Source organism: Cetorhinus maximus, chromosome 22 (assembly GCF_964194155.1).
Source record: "Cetorhinus maximus chromosome 22, sCetMax3.hap1.1, whole genome shotgun sequence".
Classification (NCBI taxonomy): Eukaryota; Metazoa; Chordata; class Chondrichthyes; order Lamniformes; family Cetorhinidae; genus Cetorhinus; species Cetorhinus maximus.
In genome coordinates this window covers 22,030,624-22,050,079 of record NC_135900.1, presented here as the reverse complement: position 1 = coordinate 22,050,079, position 19,456 = coordinate 22,030,624, and the positions used below count along the sequence as shown (strand labels likewise).

General features: G+C 42.8%; 1 protein-coding gene across 1 annotated transcript in view; it reads right to left on the bottom strand.

Moving 5' to 3' along the window:
- mgat4c (mgat4 family member C) overlaps nucleotides 1-19,456 on the bottom strand; it is a 106,139-nt gene that overhangs the window by 66,506 nt on the left and 20,177 nt on the right. The window contains exon 2 of the mRNA XM_078567570.1: nucleotides 1,456-1,558. Coding sequence (XP_078423696.1) covers nucleotides 1,456-1,489 — 34 coding nt within the window. The 5' untranslated portion in view covers nucleotides 1,490-1,558. The remainder of the gene's footprint in view (nucleotides 1-1,455; nucleotides 1,559-19,456) is intronic.

Here is a 19,456-nt window from a genome sequence, read left to right as displayed (position 1 = left end):
CAGGTCCTTTTCTCTTACCAGGCATATAAATCTGTTCTATTGATGTTTCACTTATTTCAGTATCAGAGAACTTGATGAAAACAATAGTAGCTAGGATTGCACATGCACAGACAGTAAAACTATGATGTGGAAGTTGTGGTACCCTTGTTTAATGTTTAATTAGGGGTAAACAATCTGCTGGGTTTCAAATAATAGCCTCAGATAAAACAATCCATGCCTTTGTTGCCTCCAGCCTTGAGTATTCCAACTCTCTCCTTTGTGAGCCTCCCACCTTCCACCCTCCATAAACTTGAGCTCATCCAAACTTCTGTTCCCGTAACCTAACTTGCAACAAGTCCCATTCACCCATGTGCTTGCTAGCCTACATTGGCTCGCTGCTATCCACCAACGCCTCAATCTTAAAATTCTCAACCTTTCTTTCAAATTTCTCCATGGACTCGCCCTTCTCCATCTCCATCAACTCCTCCAGTCCCACAACCCTCTGGGAACTCTCACTCTCCTCCAATACTGAACTCTTTCAATTCCTCTACCATGGGCGGCCATGCTTTCAGCTGCTTATAGGCCCTAAGCTCTGGAATGTACTCCGTTAACCTCAACTTTGAGATGCTCCTTAATAACTACCTCTTCAGCCAAACTTTCGGTCATCTGTCCTAATATTGCCTTCTGTGGCTTGGTGTCAAATTCTGTTTGATAATGCTCCCATGAAGCATCTTCACATGTTTTAGTATGTTAAAGGTGTTATACAAACGCAAGTTGTTGTTGTTTTAAATGCAAGTCATATTTGCTCAATTAATGACTTAAAACTTCAGGCATTTTTTGCTGAGGAAATTTATGCTAACACTGTGCCCATTCTTCTCAATTAAAAAGCTCTACAAGAAACACATTTAATACTATAGTAGACATCATCACCCATTTCTACAGCAGGATATTATTTCTGGAAACACACAGGAAAGCTGAATGTTTTTTTTTTCTCATTTTATTCCTTTCCCTCTTAGGTAGGACAAGAAAATAATCAAGAATGAATTGGCAAAGGACTCTAAACTAACCTCATGGCCTACGATGTGAATGCTAATTGTTCGTTGCTAACCTAATTTCCAATAGTCAAGTGGGCTCAATTTAGAGACTAAGGAATAAGATTGACTTTATGACAAAGGCCTGTGATTTGAAGCAAACTGAGAAGGTGCAGTACGGAAATTTTATGAGGAGGATGCAGTGATTGTGGGGGTAGGGGGGAAGGGACTCCAAGTGCATGGAGCAAAGCAAATTAGTTTGGGATGGCGAGGTTGGGAGGAAGCACTCATCCTCCTCCTGGGCCACAAGCAGTGCTGGAAAAACACTTGCCTCTTCCACACACTCGTCCCTGTCTCCCTTCAACTGCTGACAACCATTAAGCCTGAAACAACAATAAAACCTTAGGTATGCAGCCTCAGTAAAATAGTTAAACCAGCAGCTCACCTCCTGGGAGCAGGTTGGTTGCTTGTCCCCCCATTTAGTCTCTGTCAAAACCAGAATTGGTAGGTTCGAGGTGGAAAAGCAGGAAACTGCGGATGCTGGAAATCTGAAATAAAAACAGAAAACGCTAGAAATACTCATCAAGTCAGGCAGCATCTTGTTCGAGGTGAGTTGAGTTTGGGTCTGAGATTTTCAAAACTTAAAATATCCCATGTGACCCAACTCTATTGTTTTGTGGATTGAAAATTAATCCCATACCTTCAAATTTGAAGGTACATTTTCACGTCAAGTTGCTTCAAAGATATGTGACATTATTTTCTTTTGCTTTGCCCTGTGCATTGCACTTCAATTATTCTTTGAAAGCAGTCAATGCTTATAATATCAGCAAGACTTGCTAGCATTACTGAGGCAAAAGGAATGAACATGCACAATTAGTGCTAAATTATTCACTGATTGATTGAATAAAAATATTCAAAAATCACCAGAAATGGATACAATGAAACAAAACAGTAATATGTCGTTGATGTTAATCGCAATACTTTTATAATTTTTGGGTTTTTAAAATGGATATAGAGGGTGAGCTCTTGAAGTCTCTCCTAAACTTCTCTTTTCTCTTCTGCTTAAGGTATTGACTCAAGGTTCTCCTTAACTATTTCCATCAATCTGTGAATTGGTAAGCAATTGTATACATTTAATAGCATTGATGAGATGTAGAATACCAGAACAGAATCCATAATAACATTTAAGAGACAAGCGGATTACCCTTTCAAAAAAGGAAAAACGATACAAAAGTGTTTGGAGAAAAGAACAAGGGAATGAAAATGGCGGGTGGCTCTTTTAAAGAATTGGCATTGGAGTAACGGGCTGAATGTCCACCTTGTGTTCTGTAAGATTCTTTTAATGTGTGACTGCTGCTAGGGAATTATCTTCCAAGCATGGGTTCCCTCCAGTACCTAACCAAGTTCTTATTCTTCATCCAAGCACAGCAAGCATTCGTACACTGTTCAACTGCAGGGGTTTCTCGGCCGAGCCCAAATCCATCCTCCCTCAACATCTGCACAACGCAGTTTCCAGGAGCAGTCACTGAATAGTGAATAGGAGTGGGCTCCCTGTCCGATATTCTCCTTGTTAATCAGGGAGCGCTGAGCCAATTGTAGAACTCCTCCTGCTACCCTGGCAGAGCTCAGCTAATTTAGCATAGATCAGGAACTGAAACTAGGGCCTGCTGCTCAGTGTAGCCCAATTACACAGTGATTTTACCAACTGAGCCAGCAGGAGGAGCTGAGGCTTCAAGTAGGTATAGGCTACTTGGCAAGACATAATCTGCCTGACATGTATAGGCGCAACAAGTGCTCAAATAAAGCCAATTAGCTCTCGTCGACTCCTCTCACATTATCCAGTGAAGTTAGCTTACTAGTAGAATATCTCTCGTGGTGCCTATTACCTGTCAAAATGATTCACTAGTGAAGCCTTAGGTGCTTTCCTTTCCTCACATAGGGAAACTTGCCAAGGCCTATCAGCATATGATCATGGTCCTTCACCTTTAGCAAAGTAAAAAAACCAACTCACAGTAATTCTGGCAGTAGAATTATAATTCTTTGCAGCCAAGGGCAAAATACTGTGAAACAGCATTTCTGTTCATACTACAGCTGCTACTCCATAACACAGAAAAGAAGGTCTAAAGTATTCATATTGGGGGCAATTTTAATCCCGCTCACCTGGTGGAAACCGGGCTGGTGGGTAGTTAACATAAGCCAGATGCCTGACCCGCTGATGTCCTGCACCAATCCCACAATCTTCAATTTTAATCTTCTCTCTTGAACAAAGAGCAACGACATTAGCCTGAAGCTGGCGCGATCCTTATTTAAATATACAGATCAGAGTCTGGTGATGTTATCAGGGCCCAACTGCAATTTTAACTGTGGCCTGAGTGGATTTCCCGCCAAATGATAACAGTAGAAAGAGGATCAAGGATCAGGCAAATCATTTTCAGGGAAGTGCTTTTTACTTTCCTTTGGGAACCAATGGCTGCTTGGATTGAGCCTGTGGCATAAAAATTGGCATACACTTAACCCTTTCATAGGAGTTCCTATTCTGAGTGGTCTCTTGCAGGCTCTCGATGGTGAGGCTAGAGTTATCCCCACGCTTTAAAAGCTCTTTCATAATTGCAGCAGTCACACCTCCATATTTCTACAGGCTACAGCCTTAAAGCAAAGTGTTCCCACATCTCTCAACAGATTAAGGAGTGTTGTCACACTCCTCACGTCGACATGTCAATTCGGTCAGTTTGCAAAATTTGAGACAGTTGCCATTTGCAATACCTGTGAAGTGTCACAGAATCTGAAACTATTGAAGCAAACAGTATCATTGAACGAATCAACTCATCTCTATGGATATTGAAGCTAATCATTGCGTGATGCAAAAATGGCAAACTTAGACTGTGGTTTGACCTTAAGGTGGCCAACAAAGCAATAATTCCATCCAAGATCCACTTCCTATGATCTCAGAACTACTGACATCATTCCATGACTCCACAGTCTCCATGAAGCTTGACATATGACGGAGTTATCTCCAGATACCATTAGCGGAGCAAAGTCGATATCTTACAGCTTTTGTTATTCACGATGGTGTGTTTCAGTACTGCACATTAAACTTCTTATAACGTGTTGTTAAAGGAAGAGATCAGAAGTCAATCTTTACTCAGTTTCACAAAGTGAAACGTTACAGGTATATAGCTCCTAAATCTACAACCCACCAACAGTGTCAATATGTGTCTCCTTATATGTGCACAAGCCATTATCCAATGAGTGCACCCCCTTTACCTTTAGACACTTAACCTTGATTTATACAATTAACACAGCAGAATGCCCTCTGGATTAAGTTCAGCACCTAGCACATTCCAGAAGATTGTTTCTTCGGTCTTGTCAGGCATTGAGGGGGCTCTTGACCTCCTTGACAACATTATTATCCAGGGAAGGGATAAAGCAGAACATGGTCAGAGGTTATCAGTAGTACTCACTTGACTTGCACAATACAATGTGCTGCTCAACAAGGACAAATGCACATTCACTGCAGCTGAGATTGACTTTCTAGAGCACAGAGTGACAGCAGCCGGAGTAAAGTTTATACACGACATCGACAAAACCATTCATGTGCTTCCAATCCCATCTAATAAGAATTGGCATCATTCCTCATAAACTTCTATCATAAACTCATTCCTAAATATGCAGACAAAAGCTATTGTGCAAAGATGCACAATGGGAATGAACAATCGCACAGCAAACAGCGTTTGACATGTTCAAGGATAACACCTCTGCCAGTCCTCGTGCATTTCAACCCACGTGCAGAAGTGCATGTCACAACAGATGCGTCAGGAAATGCAACTGGCGCTATACACTCAGTATATTGAAGGAAGTGAATGACCAACTGCCTATATGTCATGCCCATTGTCAGAAACTGAACACAAATATTCTACTGCATCTATGCTTGTGAACATCAGCACATGTATCTCTGTGGTAGAAAGTTCACTTTCTGCACCAATCACCAAGTGCTGACTACACTGTTAAGTCACGTCAGAATCTGGTCATCGACCTCTATACATCGATGGACGGTCGAATTGCCTTCTGCAGTGCGACTTTGAGGTCGAGTATCTTGCAGGTTCATAGAAATGAGTAGCTGACATGCTTAGCTGTACTACTATCGCAGACAGTGTTAGTGATATAGCAAGCAACTTGCGACAAGGACTATGTAATCATGGTGATTTCACACGCAACCATGAATTTTGTTGCACAAGAGGTGTTGATGGCAGAATTAGTGACAGACAGCGTACTACAGAAAGTAAGCCATTGCCTATAAACTGAGTGGCCTCGCAAAATAGAGGAATAACTGGTTCTGTACTACAGAGTACACAATGAGCTCCAGTTGTTTAATGACAACTGTCTTGCACAGAGAACTTGAGCAATTATCCCACAGCAACCTGTATTGCGTCTTGCCCATGAAGAATATCCCTGCGCCATTAAGATGAAGCAACAATCCCTTGAAGCAGTCTGGTGACCAGCAATAGATCGCCACAGAGAAGAGTTCATTAGAAACTGAGCAGGATATATACTCAGTGAAAAAATCTGTTAAACCATGTTCTGCACCTTTACAACCAACCACATGGCCAACAACATCATGGTGACAGCTCCAAGTAGATATTTCTGGAGAGCTGCGAGCAGCCCCTAGCAATTCATGTTTTTTGCTTCCTGTTCATGACCTACATAAAAAATGGCCAGAAGTCGCGACAACAAATTCCATAACCACCACTTCAATCATTGACATTCTAGACAAGTTGTTTACAAACAGGGTTTGTGGAGATTACCGCTACAGACAATGGACCCGCAGTTTGCTTCTAGTTAGTTCACGGAGTTCCTAGCAAGCTATGGAACTCACCGCCACCTGATGCGATCCAACCCGCAATTGAATGGTGGCATCAAATAACCCGTTAGGGTGATCAAGGACAGTCTGAGGCTTAGCATGTCTAAGGGGAAAATGTTTGAACAATCCATTCACGTTCTACTTCGCACATGTCGATTCACCCTACACTCTCTGTCCAGAAAAACGCCAGCCAAACTCATGACTGGTCATAACTTTTATATACCAGTGATCATTCTTAAGCTGTCACCCGCCTTCCAATGAGAATGTCAGAGTGAAAGCAGAAGAAAATCACAAGGCAACAAGGAAAAGCAAAAGTGTACTTCAACAAGCGAACATTCGCAAGGAAATCACAATTTGAAGTTAGAGACTGAGTTTGCACAAATGGGCTAAATCACAACTACAAGCTCGCATCATCTCTATCAGGACTAAAGCAGATCAAGCAACTGCTCATTACCAGCGCTTATCTGTTGGATGACAACACAAAGTGGAATGCAAGATGCTTGACAGTAAACAGACCAGGATGTTTCAAGGTCAGTGGTTATGAGGATACATTTCCTTTTCCCATGAGCGACTGTGATGTTGATCACCTGCCTCAACAGGGCACTCACATGGAACCACAACCTCAAATTCATCATCTCAGCACCATCACCAGCAGCCTTCATATCTCAAAGACTATTTCCGTTCTTAGAGAAAACACACATGCTGGACTCTAAAAAATTACTCAATGTACATATATTTGTTGTTTATCATGGCTTAAGGTCCTTTAGTTTTACAAGGGGCCAAAGATGCTGTATTTAATTATTCAGGGTTTGATTGTGCGTGCTCACTGTGTGCTGTCAGTCAACCCCGTGTGTGTGGTTAAGAAAACTGAAACCAAGCTGGAAAGCATGAGGCTGTAGACATTTTGAAGCATCATAATAACTCACTTTCACATATGCCAACGCTGCATTTCTTTGAGGGAGAAAAAAAAAACAATACTAGGTCCCAAAAATCTGCAGCTTCTTCATCAATGGTTTGCCCTCCATCATAACGTCAGAAGTATTTTCTGATGATTGCACAATGTTCAGCACCATTCACTACCCCTCAAATACTGAAGCAGTCCATACCTGAATAACATTCAGGGTCAGGCTGATAAGTGGCATTACCATTGGTGAGTGCCCCACTATCAAAATTCTGTGGGGTTACCATTGACCATAAAGTTAACTGGACTAGTCATATAAAAACTGTGGCTCCAAAAGCAGTACAGAGGCTGGGAATTCTTTGGTGAGGAACTCACCCTGGACAATATCCAGGCTTGGGCTGACAAGTGACAAATAATATTCGCATCACACAAGTGTCAGGCAATGACCATCTCCAACAAGAGAGAATCCAACCATCACCCCCTGATGTTCAATGGCATTACCATCACTGAATCCCCCACTATCAATATCCTTGGGGTTACCATTGACCAGACACTGAACTGGACTAGCCATATAAGTACTGTGGCTACAAGAACAGGTCAGAGGCTAGGAATCCTGCAATCCTCCTGACTCCCCAAAGCCTGTCCACCATCTACAAGGCACAAGCCTGGAGTGTGAAGGAATGCTCCCCACTTGCCTGGATGAGTGCAGCTCCCACAACATTCAAGAAGCTTGACACCATCCAAGACAAAGCAGACCGCTTGATTGGCACCACATCCACAAACATTCACTCCCTCTACTGCCAACGCACAGTAGCAGCAGTGTGTACCATCTACAAGATACGCTGTAGGAATTCACAGAATCACACAGTGCAGAAAAGGCCCTTCAGCCCATCGAGTCTGCACCGACACGTGAGAAACACCTGACCTACCTAAATAATCCCATTTACTAGCACTTGGCCCATAGCCTTGAATGTTATGACATGCCAAGTGCTCATCCAGGTATTTTTTAAAGGATGTGAGGCAACCCGCCTCCACCACCCTCCCAGGCAATGCATTCCAGACCGTCACCACCCTCTGGGTAAAAATGTTTTTCCTCACATCCCCCCTGAACCTCCTGCTCCTCACCTTGAACTTATGTTGCCGTGTGACTGACCCTTCAACTAAGGGGAACAGCTGCTCCCTATCCACCCTGTCCATGCCCCTCATAATCTTGTACACCTCGATCAGGTCACCCCTCAGTCTTCTCTGCTCCAACGAAAACAACACAAGTCTATCCAACCTCTCTTCATAACTTAAATGTTTCATCCCAGTCAACACCCTGGTGAATCTCCTCTGCACCCCCTCCAATGCAATCACATCCTTCCTATAATGTGGCGACCAGAACTGCACACAGTACTCCAGCTGTGGCCTCACCAATGTTCTATACAACTCCAACATGACCTCCCTACTTTTGTAATCTATGCCTTGATTGATAAAGGCAAGTGTCCCATATGCCTTTTTCACCACCCCACTAACACGCCCCTCCACCTTCAGAGATCTATGGACACACACGCCAAGGTCCCTTTGTTCCTCAGAACTTCCGAGTGTCATGCTGTTCATTGAATACTTCCTTGTCAAATTCCTTCCGAAGTGTATCACCTCACACTTTTCAGGGTTAAATTCCATCTGCCACATATCTGCCACTTATCTGCCCATTTGACCATCCCGTCTTCATCTTCCTGTAGCCCAAGTCACTCAACCTCACTATTAGCCACCCGGCCAATCTTTGTGTCATCCGCAAACTTACTAATCCTACCTAGTCATCTATGTTGTTTATATAAATGACAAATATTAGGGGACCCAGCACAGATCCCTGTGGTACACCACTGGACACTAGCTTCCAGTCACTAAAGCATCCTTCTGACATCACCCTCTGTCTTCTACAACTAAACCAATTTTGAATCCACCTTATCAAATTACCCTGTATCCCATGTGCATTTGCCTTCTTTATAAGTCTCCCATGTGGGACCTTGTCAAAAGCTTTGCTGAAATCCATATAAACTACATCAACTGCATTACACTCACCTACACACCTGGTCACCTCCTCAAAAAATTCAATCAAATTTGTTAGGCATGACCTTCCTCTGACAAAGCCATGCTGACTATCCCTGATCAAACTTTGCTTCTCCAAGTGGAGATATATTCTCTCCTTCAGAATTTTCTCTAATAGTTTCCCTACCACTGACATGAGATTCACTGGCTTGTAGTTCCCTGGCTTATCTCTACAACCCTTCTTAAATAGCGGAACTACATTAGCTGTTCTCCAGTCCTCTGGCACCTCCTCCGTGGCCAGAGAGGAATTAAAAACTTGGGTCAGAGCCCCTGCGATCTCCTCCCTTGCCTCCCTCAGCAGTCTGGGACACAAATCATCTGTGCCTGGAGATTTGTCCACTTTTAAGCCTGCCAACACCTCCAATACCTTGTCACTCTCTCTTTCAATTTGTTTAAGAACCACGCAGTCTCTTTCCCCGAGTTCGATACCTTCATCCTCATTCTCTTGGGTGAAGATGGATGTGAAGTATTCATTCAACACTCTAGCGATGTCCTCTGGCTCCACCCATAGATTGCCTCCTTGGTCCTTTCCCTGGTTATCCTCTTCCCATTGATATACTTATAGAATATCTTGGGATTTTCCCTACTTTTACCAGCCAGAGCTTTCTCATATCCCCTCTTTGCTCTCCTAATTGCTTTCTTAAGCTCCACCCTGCACTTTCTGTACTCCACTAATGCCTCCGCTGATTTGCTTCCCTTGGACCTGCTAAAAGCCTCTCTTTTCCTTCTCATCGTAACCTGAATATCTCTAGTCATCCATGGTTCTCTGGGATTGTTATTCCTTCCTATCACCCTTGAGCCTGTACCCTCCCCATTTCCTTTTTGAACACCCCGTACTGCTCATCTGTAGATTTCCCCAGAAGTAGTTGTTCCCAGTCTACCTTGGCCAGATCCTGCCTTATTTTACTAAAATCCACTCTCCCCCAATCCAAAACATTTTTTTGCAACTTGTCAATTTCTTTGTCCAAAACAAATTTAAACTGTACCATGTTGTGGTTGCTATCACTAAAATGCTCCCCCACCACCACCTCAGCCACCTGTCTGGCTTCATTCCCCAGAATTAGGTCCAGCACTGCGCCGTCCCTTGTTGGACCCTCTACATATTGACCTAAAAAGTTCTCCTGCACACATTTCAAGAAATCCACTCCATCCAAGCCCTTAACACTATGGGCAGAATTTTGCCCTCGATGGGCGGATGGGCCCCGCCAACTCGGCGGCGGGCAGGCAGCCGATCGCTGCTGTCAAAATGGGCCCCGCCACCATTTTAAGTGGCCGCCTGATGGGAAGCGCTATGTGCTTCCTGTGTGGGCAGGGGAGGATTCCCCAACTGCCATAGTGCGCTCTTTCACCAATGCGCACGAAAGAGCACACATCTCCCTGAGACTAAGTGCTGCCTCAGGGAGAGCGCTGAAAGTTTTTGAAAGTTTAAAAATAGAAAAATAAAAAAATCATTAACATGTCCCCCTCATGTGGCAACGTCACATGAGATGGGACATGTTAATAAATTTCACAGAAATTTTATTAAACTTTTTAAAAACCGACATGAAACCTCATCCTGCCGGTGGATGAGGTTTCATGTTTTTTCAGAAGCCTGCTGGGGCTCCTGGCCTGCCCACCAACCTTAAGGTTGGACAGGCAGGTCTTTAATTGATTTAACTACCCTGTCAATGGCCTCAATTGGCCATCGACAGGTCGGCGGGCGGACAGCTGATTGCGCCGTCCCCCCGCCTTCCTGAATATTTAAATGGGGCGGGATGATGTCGGGGGTTCCTCCGACGTCATCCCGCATCATTTTCCCGTCGGCGAGCAGGCCCCGCCCCCAACTTGCTGATGGGAAAATTCTGCCCTATGTCTATCCTAATTAATGTTGGGAAAGTTGAAATCACCTAATATTAATTTTAACCTATTAATTAGGATAACCTAATTTTACACACCTCCTCAAATTGTGCACGTATTTGCTCCTCAATTTCCCGCTGACTATCTGGGGGTCTATAATAAACACCTAACACTGTGACTGCCCCTTTTTTATTCCTAAGTTCTATCCACAAAGCTTCATTCGATGCCCCCTCCAAGATATCATCTCTCCTTACTGCAGTAACTGACTCCTTAACTAATAATGCAACGCCTCCTCCTCTTTTACCCCCTCCCCTGTCTCGCCTGAAGATTCTATATCCTGGAATGTTGAGCTGCCAATCCTGCCCCTCCCTCAACCACGTCTCAGTGATGGCTACTATATCACAAATCCATGCGTCAATCCTCACCCTTAACTTATCCGTTTTACCTGTAATACTCCTGGCATTAAAGTAGAGGCCATCCAGCCTTGCCTTACTTCCTTGAAGCTTAATGCAGCTGTACTCCCTCTGACTTGATTGTTTTACTGTATTATGATGTGTCCCTATTCTGATAACATTCTGTGTCCCCTCCCCTGCTGAATTAGTTTAAACTCCTCCCAACAGCACTAGCAAACCCACCCACAAGGATGTTAGTCCCGCTCTGGTTCAGATGTAGACTGTCCCACTTATACAGGTCCCACCTTCCCCAGAAACGGTCCCCAAGGCTCCATCGACAGCACCTTCCAAACTCACAACCACTACCATCTAGAAGGGCAAGGGCAGCTGATAGAAAGGAACACCACCAACTGGAAGTTCCCCTCCAAGTCACTCACCATCCTGAATTGGAAATATACCGCCGTTCCTTCACTGTCGCTGGGTCAAAATCCTAGAACTCCCTTCTTAACAGCACTGTGGGTCTACCTACATCACATGGACTGGAGTGGTTCAAGAAGGCAGCTCACCACTGCCTTTTCAAGGGCAACCAGGGATGGGCAATAAATACTGGCCCAGTCAATGCAGCCCACATTCCATGAATGAATAAAAAAGAGACTTCCTGATTAGAGCCTGTCCACAAGTCAGGGGTGTGATGGAATACTCTCCATTTACCTGAATGAGTGCAGCTCCAACAACACTTAAGAAGTTTGACACTATCCAGGACAAAGCAGCCACTTGATCAGCACCCCTTCCACCAATTTAAACATTCACTCCCTCCACCGCCGACACGTGGTGGCAGCCGTATCTACCATCTACAAGAAGCGCTGCAGGAACTCACCAAGGATTCTTTGACAGCGCCTTCCAAACCTGTACCTCTGCCACCGAGGAGGTCAAGGGCAAGATGCATGGGAACACCATGTATAAGTTTCCCTCCAGGTCACCCATGATCCTGGCTTAGAACTATATCAGCATTCCTTCACTGTCGCAGACTCAAAATCCCAGTAGCACCATGGTTGTACCTACACCACATGGGTTGCAGTGGTTCAAGAAGGTGGCTGACCAGCATTTTCACAAGAGCAATCAGAGCTGGGCAATAAATGCTGGCTTTGCCAGTAATGCTCAGATCCCAAGAAAAAATTTAAAACCACTTTCAGGAAAGGGGCTTGTACATTTACTATTTATTCAAATAACACAATTAATTCTTGTAAAAGGCTATCACTTGGATTGAGGTGAAAGCCATTTGAGTTTCATTTTCACATTTTATGATGCCCACTGAATGTCTCAACTGAGATGCGACCTTGGGTCCCTTGCTTATGGCGGCTATTTACAGTTTGAAAGTAAACTTCACTATAATTGCAATAAATGACCTAAGTAAGGATATTATTGCCTCAGGCTCCAGGTTTGACACACTTGGGTCAGTTCAAGCCAAACCAAACACACTAAACCTTTCCATCAATTCAAATAACCATCCCTTTAAAGATGGGCTTTCCTAATATTATAAACCTGTGTCAGGGAAACCGATTCAGAAAATTGAAATGATTTTCTGCTGTTAAATTTGGCAGAACATCCAGTACTTCAATGTTTGCTGGCTGCCCCCATCCCTTGCCCCGCAACCATGCTCTCTTCCTGTCACACAGTCATTATCAGGGTCTTAGTATCTTGTATGCTGTGTACCATTATCTGTCTCCTGATTGTTGCCTTGCATGTACATGCATGGATTTTATTCCTCCATGATGGTGACCTGTCCAAGTTAATGATATTTTCTATTTATATTTGGTTCTCATAGACTCCAAGGACTGCAGTGAATACACTAACTTCTTCAGTATTGATCATTTGGAAGAGAAATCTAGTAATCACATAGCAGTAAGAATCAACAGCCTGATCCTAAAGTGGCCCTGTTAAAATGCACAAGTGGAGAAAAAATGAATGTTGACAGAATTCCTTTTCAATTTACACCTCCTGTCCCCCAGAAGGAACAGACATTTGCAGGCCCTAAAAAGACTGAAATGAGTGTACATTGTTTCACTTATTATTGATGTTGTAAAGGGAGTGTTTATCCAGCAAAAAGACTAGCAGAATTGGTAATCCATTGTCACTTGACCCCAGTAACTAGGTTCTTTGTTAACATTGTTTCTCTCTGATTTCTTATAATAGCTAGAAGAGCTGAACGAAGAACCACGGTAATATTTCTGCAAGAGGTTGGATTATTTCATGCTAATGCAGAAGAGGATGATCTTGAAAATTTTAAGGAATTCCACTGAATACCATGTTGTTATTGAGTTTGTCAACATGGAGAATTCCAGAGCTCAAGAAAGGGACATCTCAGAACATTAGAATTATTAGTCTAAATAATCCAGTCCATGGCATAATTCTCGCCTAATTCCTGCAGGGTTAAACTTCTAAGGTTCTAAGGTTAATGTCCATGTCCTAATGAAACAATCTGGCTGAGCTCTTTTATATTGGGTCTGCTCTGCTGAACAGTTCATGAAGAGTTTATCTGCAATCATTTGTAATAAATTGGCAGCAATATTGGTTTGTTTTCAAGCAGAAATAGGGGTAGACATTTCTTCATGCCACTAGGCCAGTGCAAACAGGGTACAAGGAATGATCTCTGCGCACAAACAAGTAGGTCTGAGGTCCGAGCAAAATTGAAGCTGCCCACCCATATTGAGGTATCTAATGTAGACTACCTGTCTCATCAGTAGCAGCCTTTGGGGAGGTGCTAGGTGGGAGGAGTAGGAGAATGGGAATGGCGCCATCGTGGACCATTAGCATTCCTGCTGGAATGCCTTGGAGCTGGGAGGAACATCCCTTGCATATAAAAAAAAAGCTTGTGCTGACAACCGATTGTAAGGCTGCACCTAGGCATGAAAACCTAAGCAGAACAATCCTGGCTCCTGCTCTGCTCAGACCAGATGAATTTCAGGTAGTGGTTGCAAAACAGGTGTTAGGCCCCTCGAAAACATAGGCAAGGCAGCCCGCAATGTGGGATTGTGTGTATTTCTAGTGTGTCTGGATTATATAACAAAAAAAAGTTTTGGTTTAATATCCAGTATGCCAGTTCTGGATTCTAATCAGTACACTATAGTTCAACATCTGCTCAATGATTCCAGCATTTCTCCACAGCTCACTCTACCCTGCATGAATTTTTACATGTGATTGATTGCAGTCACCATCTGGAATGTAAATGATGTGTTTGCCAATGTAGAAATGTAATTTGTAAAATTAGAATTGCTAAATCAGATGATTAAACAGTTCTTGACAAATGCTGGGGAGCCAAAATAAGAAATCTGCGTAAAAACATTTTTGAATTTCTGTTAGCTGGCCATGTCATTATATTGTGAGCGCCACATAAGTAAAGATGAATGTAATTTAACTGGATAGATGATGAGAAAGCAGTTTGGTTTTAACTAATACAGCAATTTTAATTAATAGGCAACCAGTCTTTCAAAGATCATTTCCACGATCCCTTCCACAAAGCATAATTTTGAAATTGCATTTTCTTTTCTCTGATAAGCTACTTGTCAGTTTCAAAGCAATTTCATAAATTCTAAATCAACCCAATTGTGATGTTGGTGTTCACAATGATTCAAAATCAGAAGATTGATTAATGTAATAACATTTAGATATACATAAAAGTAAAAAAACATTGTTGAAGTAATAACTGAAGTTCCAACAGAGATGGGTCACTTTGTTTTTTATGGATATCATAGGAAGCCATCTCTAATCCTTCTGAAATCCTTGTTATTATAGCCATAACATCCAAAATCATAGCTGTGATGCCTCATACCGATAATCCTGGCAGACTCATGTTTGAAACTAAATTAGAATCTTTATCAAAAGTCTCATCTAATACCGAGACTAGTTTTAGAAGCAATTAAAATTTTCCGAATCAAGTTTGCTTTCATAAAGCAAACAGAAATATTTACATATTGGGCCAAATGTTTATCTCACATCCAAAAATTGGTAGGAAATGGGCAAGGCAATTTTGTCATTCGCCCAATAGCATCAGCGCGAGGTATGAAACCTATTCTAGTTCTTGCCTTATATAAGTTTGACAAGGAGACATGTCAATGTGGATAGTGTCAGTAATTGTACAGCCCGTCCATTGTGGCTGGGGAGGGGATGAATTCTGGACACGTCCAATGTCAATTCTTGGTAGCCTGCAGCTCTTCAAGGGGAGATGAAGTACTTGTTGTAGAGCTGAGCCGAGTACAATTTCAGTGAATTGAAAGGCAGAAATTGTCCACTGGGAGCGCGTCCAATTTCTTGGAGAGTGCCCTGGAGGCTTTAGTGAAGGATGTCTCATTTCCAACAGATGGGTAAAGGTGCCCTGTCACACTATCAGGGAAGCATGATTCTAGATAGCATAAGAATATTACTGCCTGCTGTTTACTCCCTTCGAAGTACAGAAAGAAGTTCAGTGACCTGACTCAGATTGCTAAGGTAAGACTTCCATTCATAGTCTTTCTATCTTTGTTAATTCAGCCAAGACAAGTGCAAATCTTGGCCTACCCCACTTCACATTACTCTTCTCCAATCATTGCAACATTCCCCAGTGTCCATCCTCTTTCTGCCACATCCGAACCCTGCCAAAGTCATTGCTGTCACTATCAATACCTTCTTACACATACCTGATGTTTCTTCATAATAGTAGCCAAACTATCCTACCCTCAGCTGCTGATGTTCAGAATTCTTCAGCATGACACATTCTAATACACACCCTTTCCTTTTGCAGGGCAAACTTCCATTCAATTCCAGGGAGAGTGAGGACTCATAAAAGAAAGGACTCCATCCTTTTATGTGCTATCATTGGCTTCAGAGGCTTCTATGGGTATGGCGAGTTAGCGCAATGCCTGAGCTGTTGCAAAGACCAAGGCAAGAGGAAGCATGGCATAGGATGGTTAGCCCTATAACCATCTATTTATCTTATCTTTAAGCCATCTCTGTCACTCAGTCTATATCACTGTCTGGTGCTTCATTGAGTAAGCAGTTATTTGGAACAATATACCTCAATGCTGATGATTTTTGAAAAATGGGTCCTGATGCGCTAAGTCCATTGACAGTAAGAGCAGGAGGCTACTGCAACTGAAGGTACACTATCACTCACACTTAAAAGCACCACTGGCCTTTAGACAGTGACTTAAGAGGGGTCAGTACTATCTAACACCCTGAATACATGCGTATAGAAGGAGGGCAGGAGAAGTGGATGGCTCAGGTCGTGGCTCACCAGAGGGCAATCTTGTGACTGTCAGGAAGATATTAATGTATATAATGTTATTGGAAATTATTTTTTAATTGGACTTGTAGTAGGGTCTGTGCCTGTGGATGTGAGTGTGTGTGTCTTAATTGGATTAAAGCCAGCTAGTCTGGGTGCTTTGATGTATGCTAATTTTGAGATGTTAAACAGTAAGGTAGAGGGGGACCCATTTGCATTTTGTTGAATAAACCATTCAAAGACCGGGGGTGAAAACTTGCACGTAGCTATGAGACACCAAGCAATATGTTCATATTACTAATAAAATTGGTACTATGAAAGAGTTTTATTGTTAGAAGAGGAGGAGTTCGAAGGGCCTGGTGATACAATGAGAATTTGCATTCAAAGGGAAGGCTAGGTATATACAGAAAAGAGTTTTGTGTGTGAGTCAGAGGCATGCTGCCTATAAGCCTACAACTGTGCAAAGGAACCAAATTGAAAGGAACCTCATTTTGAATTTGTCAGATAATATGTGCTTTGCCTGGTGCCTGTTTAAGCCTATGGGTTATTGTTGCCTTGGGGAAGATTACCCGGGAGTGAGTAATTTGGGGATTTGTTTAGTTGTTATTATGGTAGTAACTTGTAGACATGTGTATGTGTTTAAATTTGTTGTTAAGTCAATAAATGTTTAATTTAATTTATATAAGAAACCTTGAGACTTGGTGGGTTCCATTTCTGAATTCAGAGCTGCATCTCAAACACACCAATTGAAAATATAGGTTATGACAGTTGTTTAAAGTTTCCCTCTGGGATTTTAAGTAACTCAGCCTTTACCAACTGCTGTGTCATAACTGTGACCTAGCCCTACTGTAGAGGATAGAATGACTTCCAGAGCTCAGCTTTCAAAAGACAAGTATTAGCTGCGTACCAAGAATTGTCAGGAGCAATAAGTCTGCCTGATGGGGGAAATCAGGTTGGAAAATGTGGAGAACTCTACTTGTGTGTGGTAGTCACGAGTGGCATGGAATCACTTCAATCTATAGTGGAACATATGAAAATGCTTTATGGTTTTATGTAAATTGAACTTTTTATTTTTGTTTTAAGTGGTGACTTTGAGGAGGTAATTTCCTCCCAGAACCCACGTTGGAAACTGGCGGGTGTTTTTCAGCTACCTCGCGATATGTTAAAGTCAATGGAGAGGAAAATTAGGTGGGTATATAACAGACAGACATTAATATTTGTAAAAATTATAACACCATGGCTATAAAACTGTACCTAGGGATGGACTATAAATGCTGGCCTAGCCAGAAATACCCACACCTCAAGAACAAATTTTTTAAAAAGGTGAAGTTGTGGAAAAGGACCAGCCATGACCTTGCTGAATGATTGAGCAGGCTCAATGGGGAAAGGTCCTACACCTGCTCCTATTTCTTATGGTAAGTCCTTATTATTTTTTGGCAAAGCAGGAGCAAAGGGTGGTAAGGTGACATCATGGTGAAGCAATTTTGTGATTTCCCAAAATAAATCAAGATTGGTCGTGTACTTTTAAAACTTGATGAGCGTCTGAACACTGAAAAGTGGCTGTTTCCGGAATGTACATTTGATTGTCTTGATTACACAGAAATTCATTCAATCATTCAACAGGCTATTCAGTATAGCTGGGTCATGCCAATGTTTGTGCTCCACATGAGACTCCTCCTATCCTCCTTCACCTAACCCCATCAGTATAATCTTCTATTCACCTTAAATGCATCTATGCTATTTGCCTCAAACACTTCTTGTGGTGGGTGTGTTCCACATTCTAACTACTCTCTGGATAAAGATGTTTCTCCTACAATCCCTATTGCATATTACATTTATTATCTCTAGTTTTGATCTGCCCACTAGTGGAAACATTTTCTCACATTCACTCATATTCTTAGCTCATTATTGGCTGATGCTTCATCTGGAGCTGTTTTCTTGGTAGTTTTTTTCCCCAGTAATGGCTTGCGATTGCCTTCCACACTCGGGGTCAGGGTGAGGAGGCAGTCCCCAAGTTAAGTTCAGTTAGAACGGAACGCGAACCCATGCTGCTGGCATTATTCTGAAGCGCACACAAGCCATCTAGCTAACCGAGCTAACTGGCCCCTCCCTTCTCACATCTACCCGATAAAATCCTTCAACAATCTTAAAGACCTCCATTAGGCCAGTCCTCAGCCTTGACTTTTCTGGGGAGAAGAACCCGGCCTGTTCAATCTTTCCCCATAGTTATACCCTCTCAGTCCTGGTATCAGCATTGTAAATCTTTTTTGCAACCTCTCTAGTGCTTCCACTTTTTTGTTATGACATTGGCCAGAAATTTCCCCCGGTTGGGGGGGTTGTGCAGGGGCGGGCGGGAGTGGGCACAAACCCGACCGGCACCCCCAATTGAGTCCGCGCCACCATTTTATGTGGGTGGGCCAATTAAGGCCCGCCCATTGTGATGTGCGCCCGGAAGCACTGAGCGATCCCTGTGCGGGCATGTGTTTGGCTCGTTGTAGGAAAAACAGTGCATTGCGGGCCCATTGAAGAAGGCGTTTCCACTTCTGAAGGGTAGTCTAGGTGGTTTCAATAGCTGGAGTTTTATATCAGGATTATTGCAGGAATCCCTCAAAGAAAGGAATGATCAGCAGGTTACTAAGTTAGTCACTTGTAGTTTTTCCTACTAGGAGGTTAAGTTCGTGTACTGGTGGACTTTGAAAAGGAATGGCTGGGATACTTTAAGATGTAGTTGTCTCTAGATTTACAGAAAAGGTTTGGATGTTACTGCCTTTTACTACAGCTGTTGTTTCTAGTTATGTTCACTGCAGACTGACTATTTTCTCTCTGGTTCTTGGGATAATAGATATGTTACCTGAAGATAGTTCTGATCAGGTGACCACATGATCAAATATTTCTATTGCCCATCCAGAATGATTTAAAGCTAGAAGCATTGCTATACAATGGAGAATGGACGGGGTTCTGTTCACACCCACTTATGGTAAACTGGCTTCTGCACCTTTCTTTTGTTAAGTATCAAGCTCAGAGTCAGGCAGTCTCTGGGTCTATAGATTGAGTTTCGGATGAGTCCACAAACAATAGCAAGTGCAAATCCCATAGATGGGTTTTGTCTTG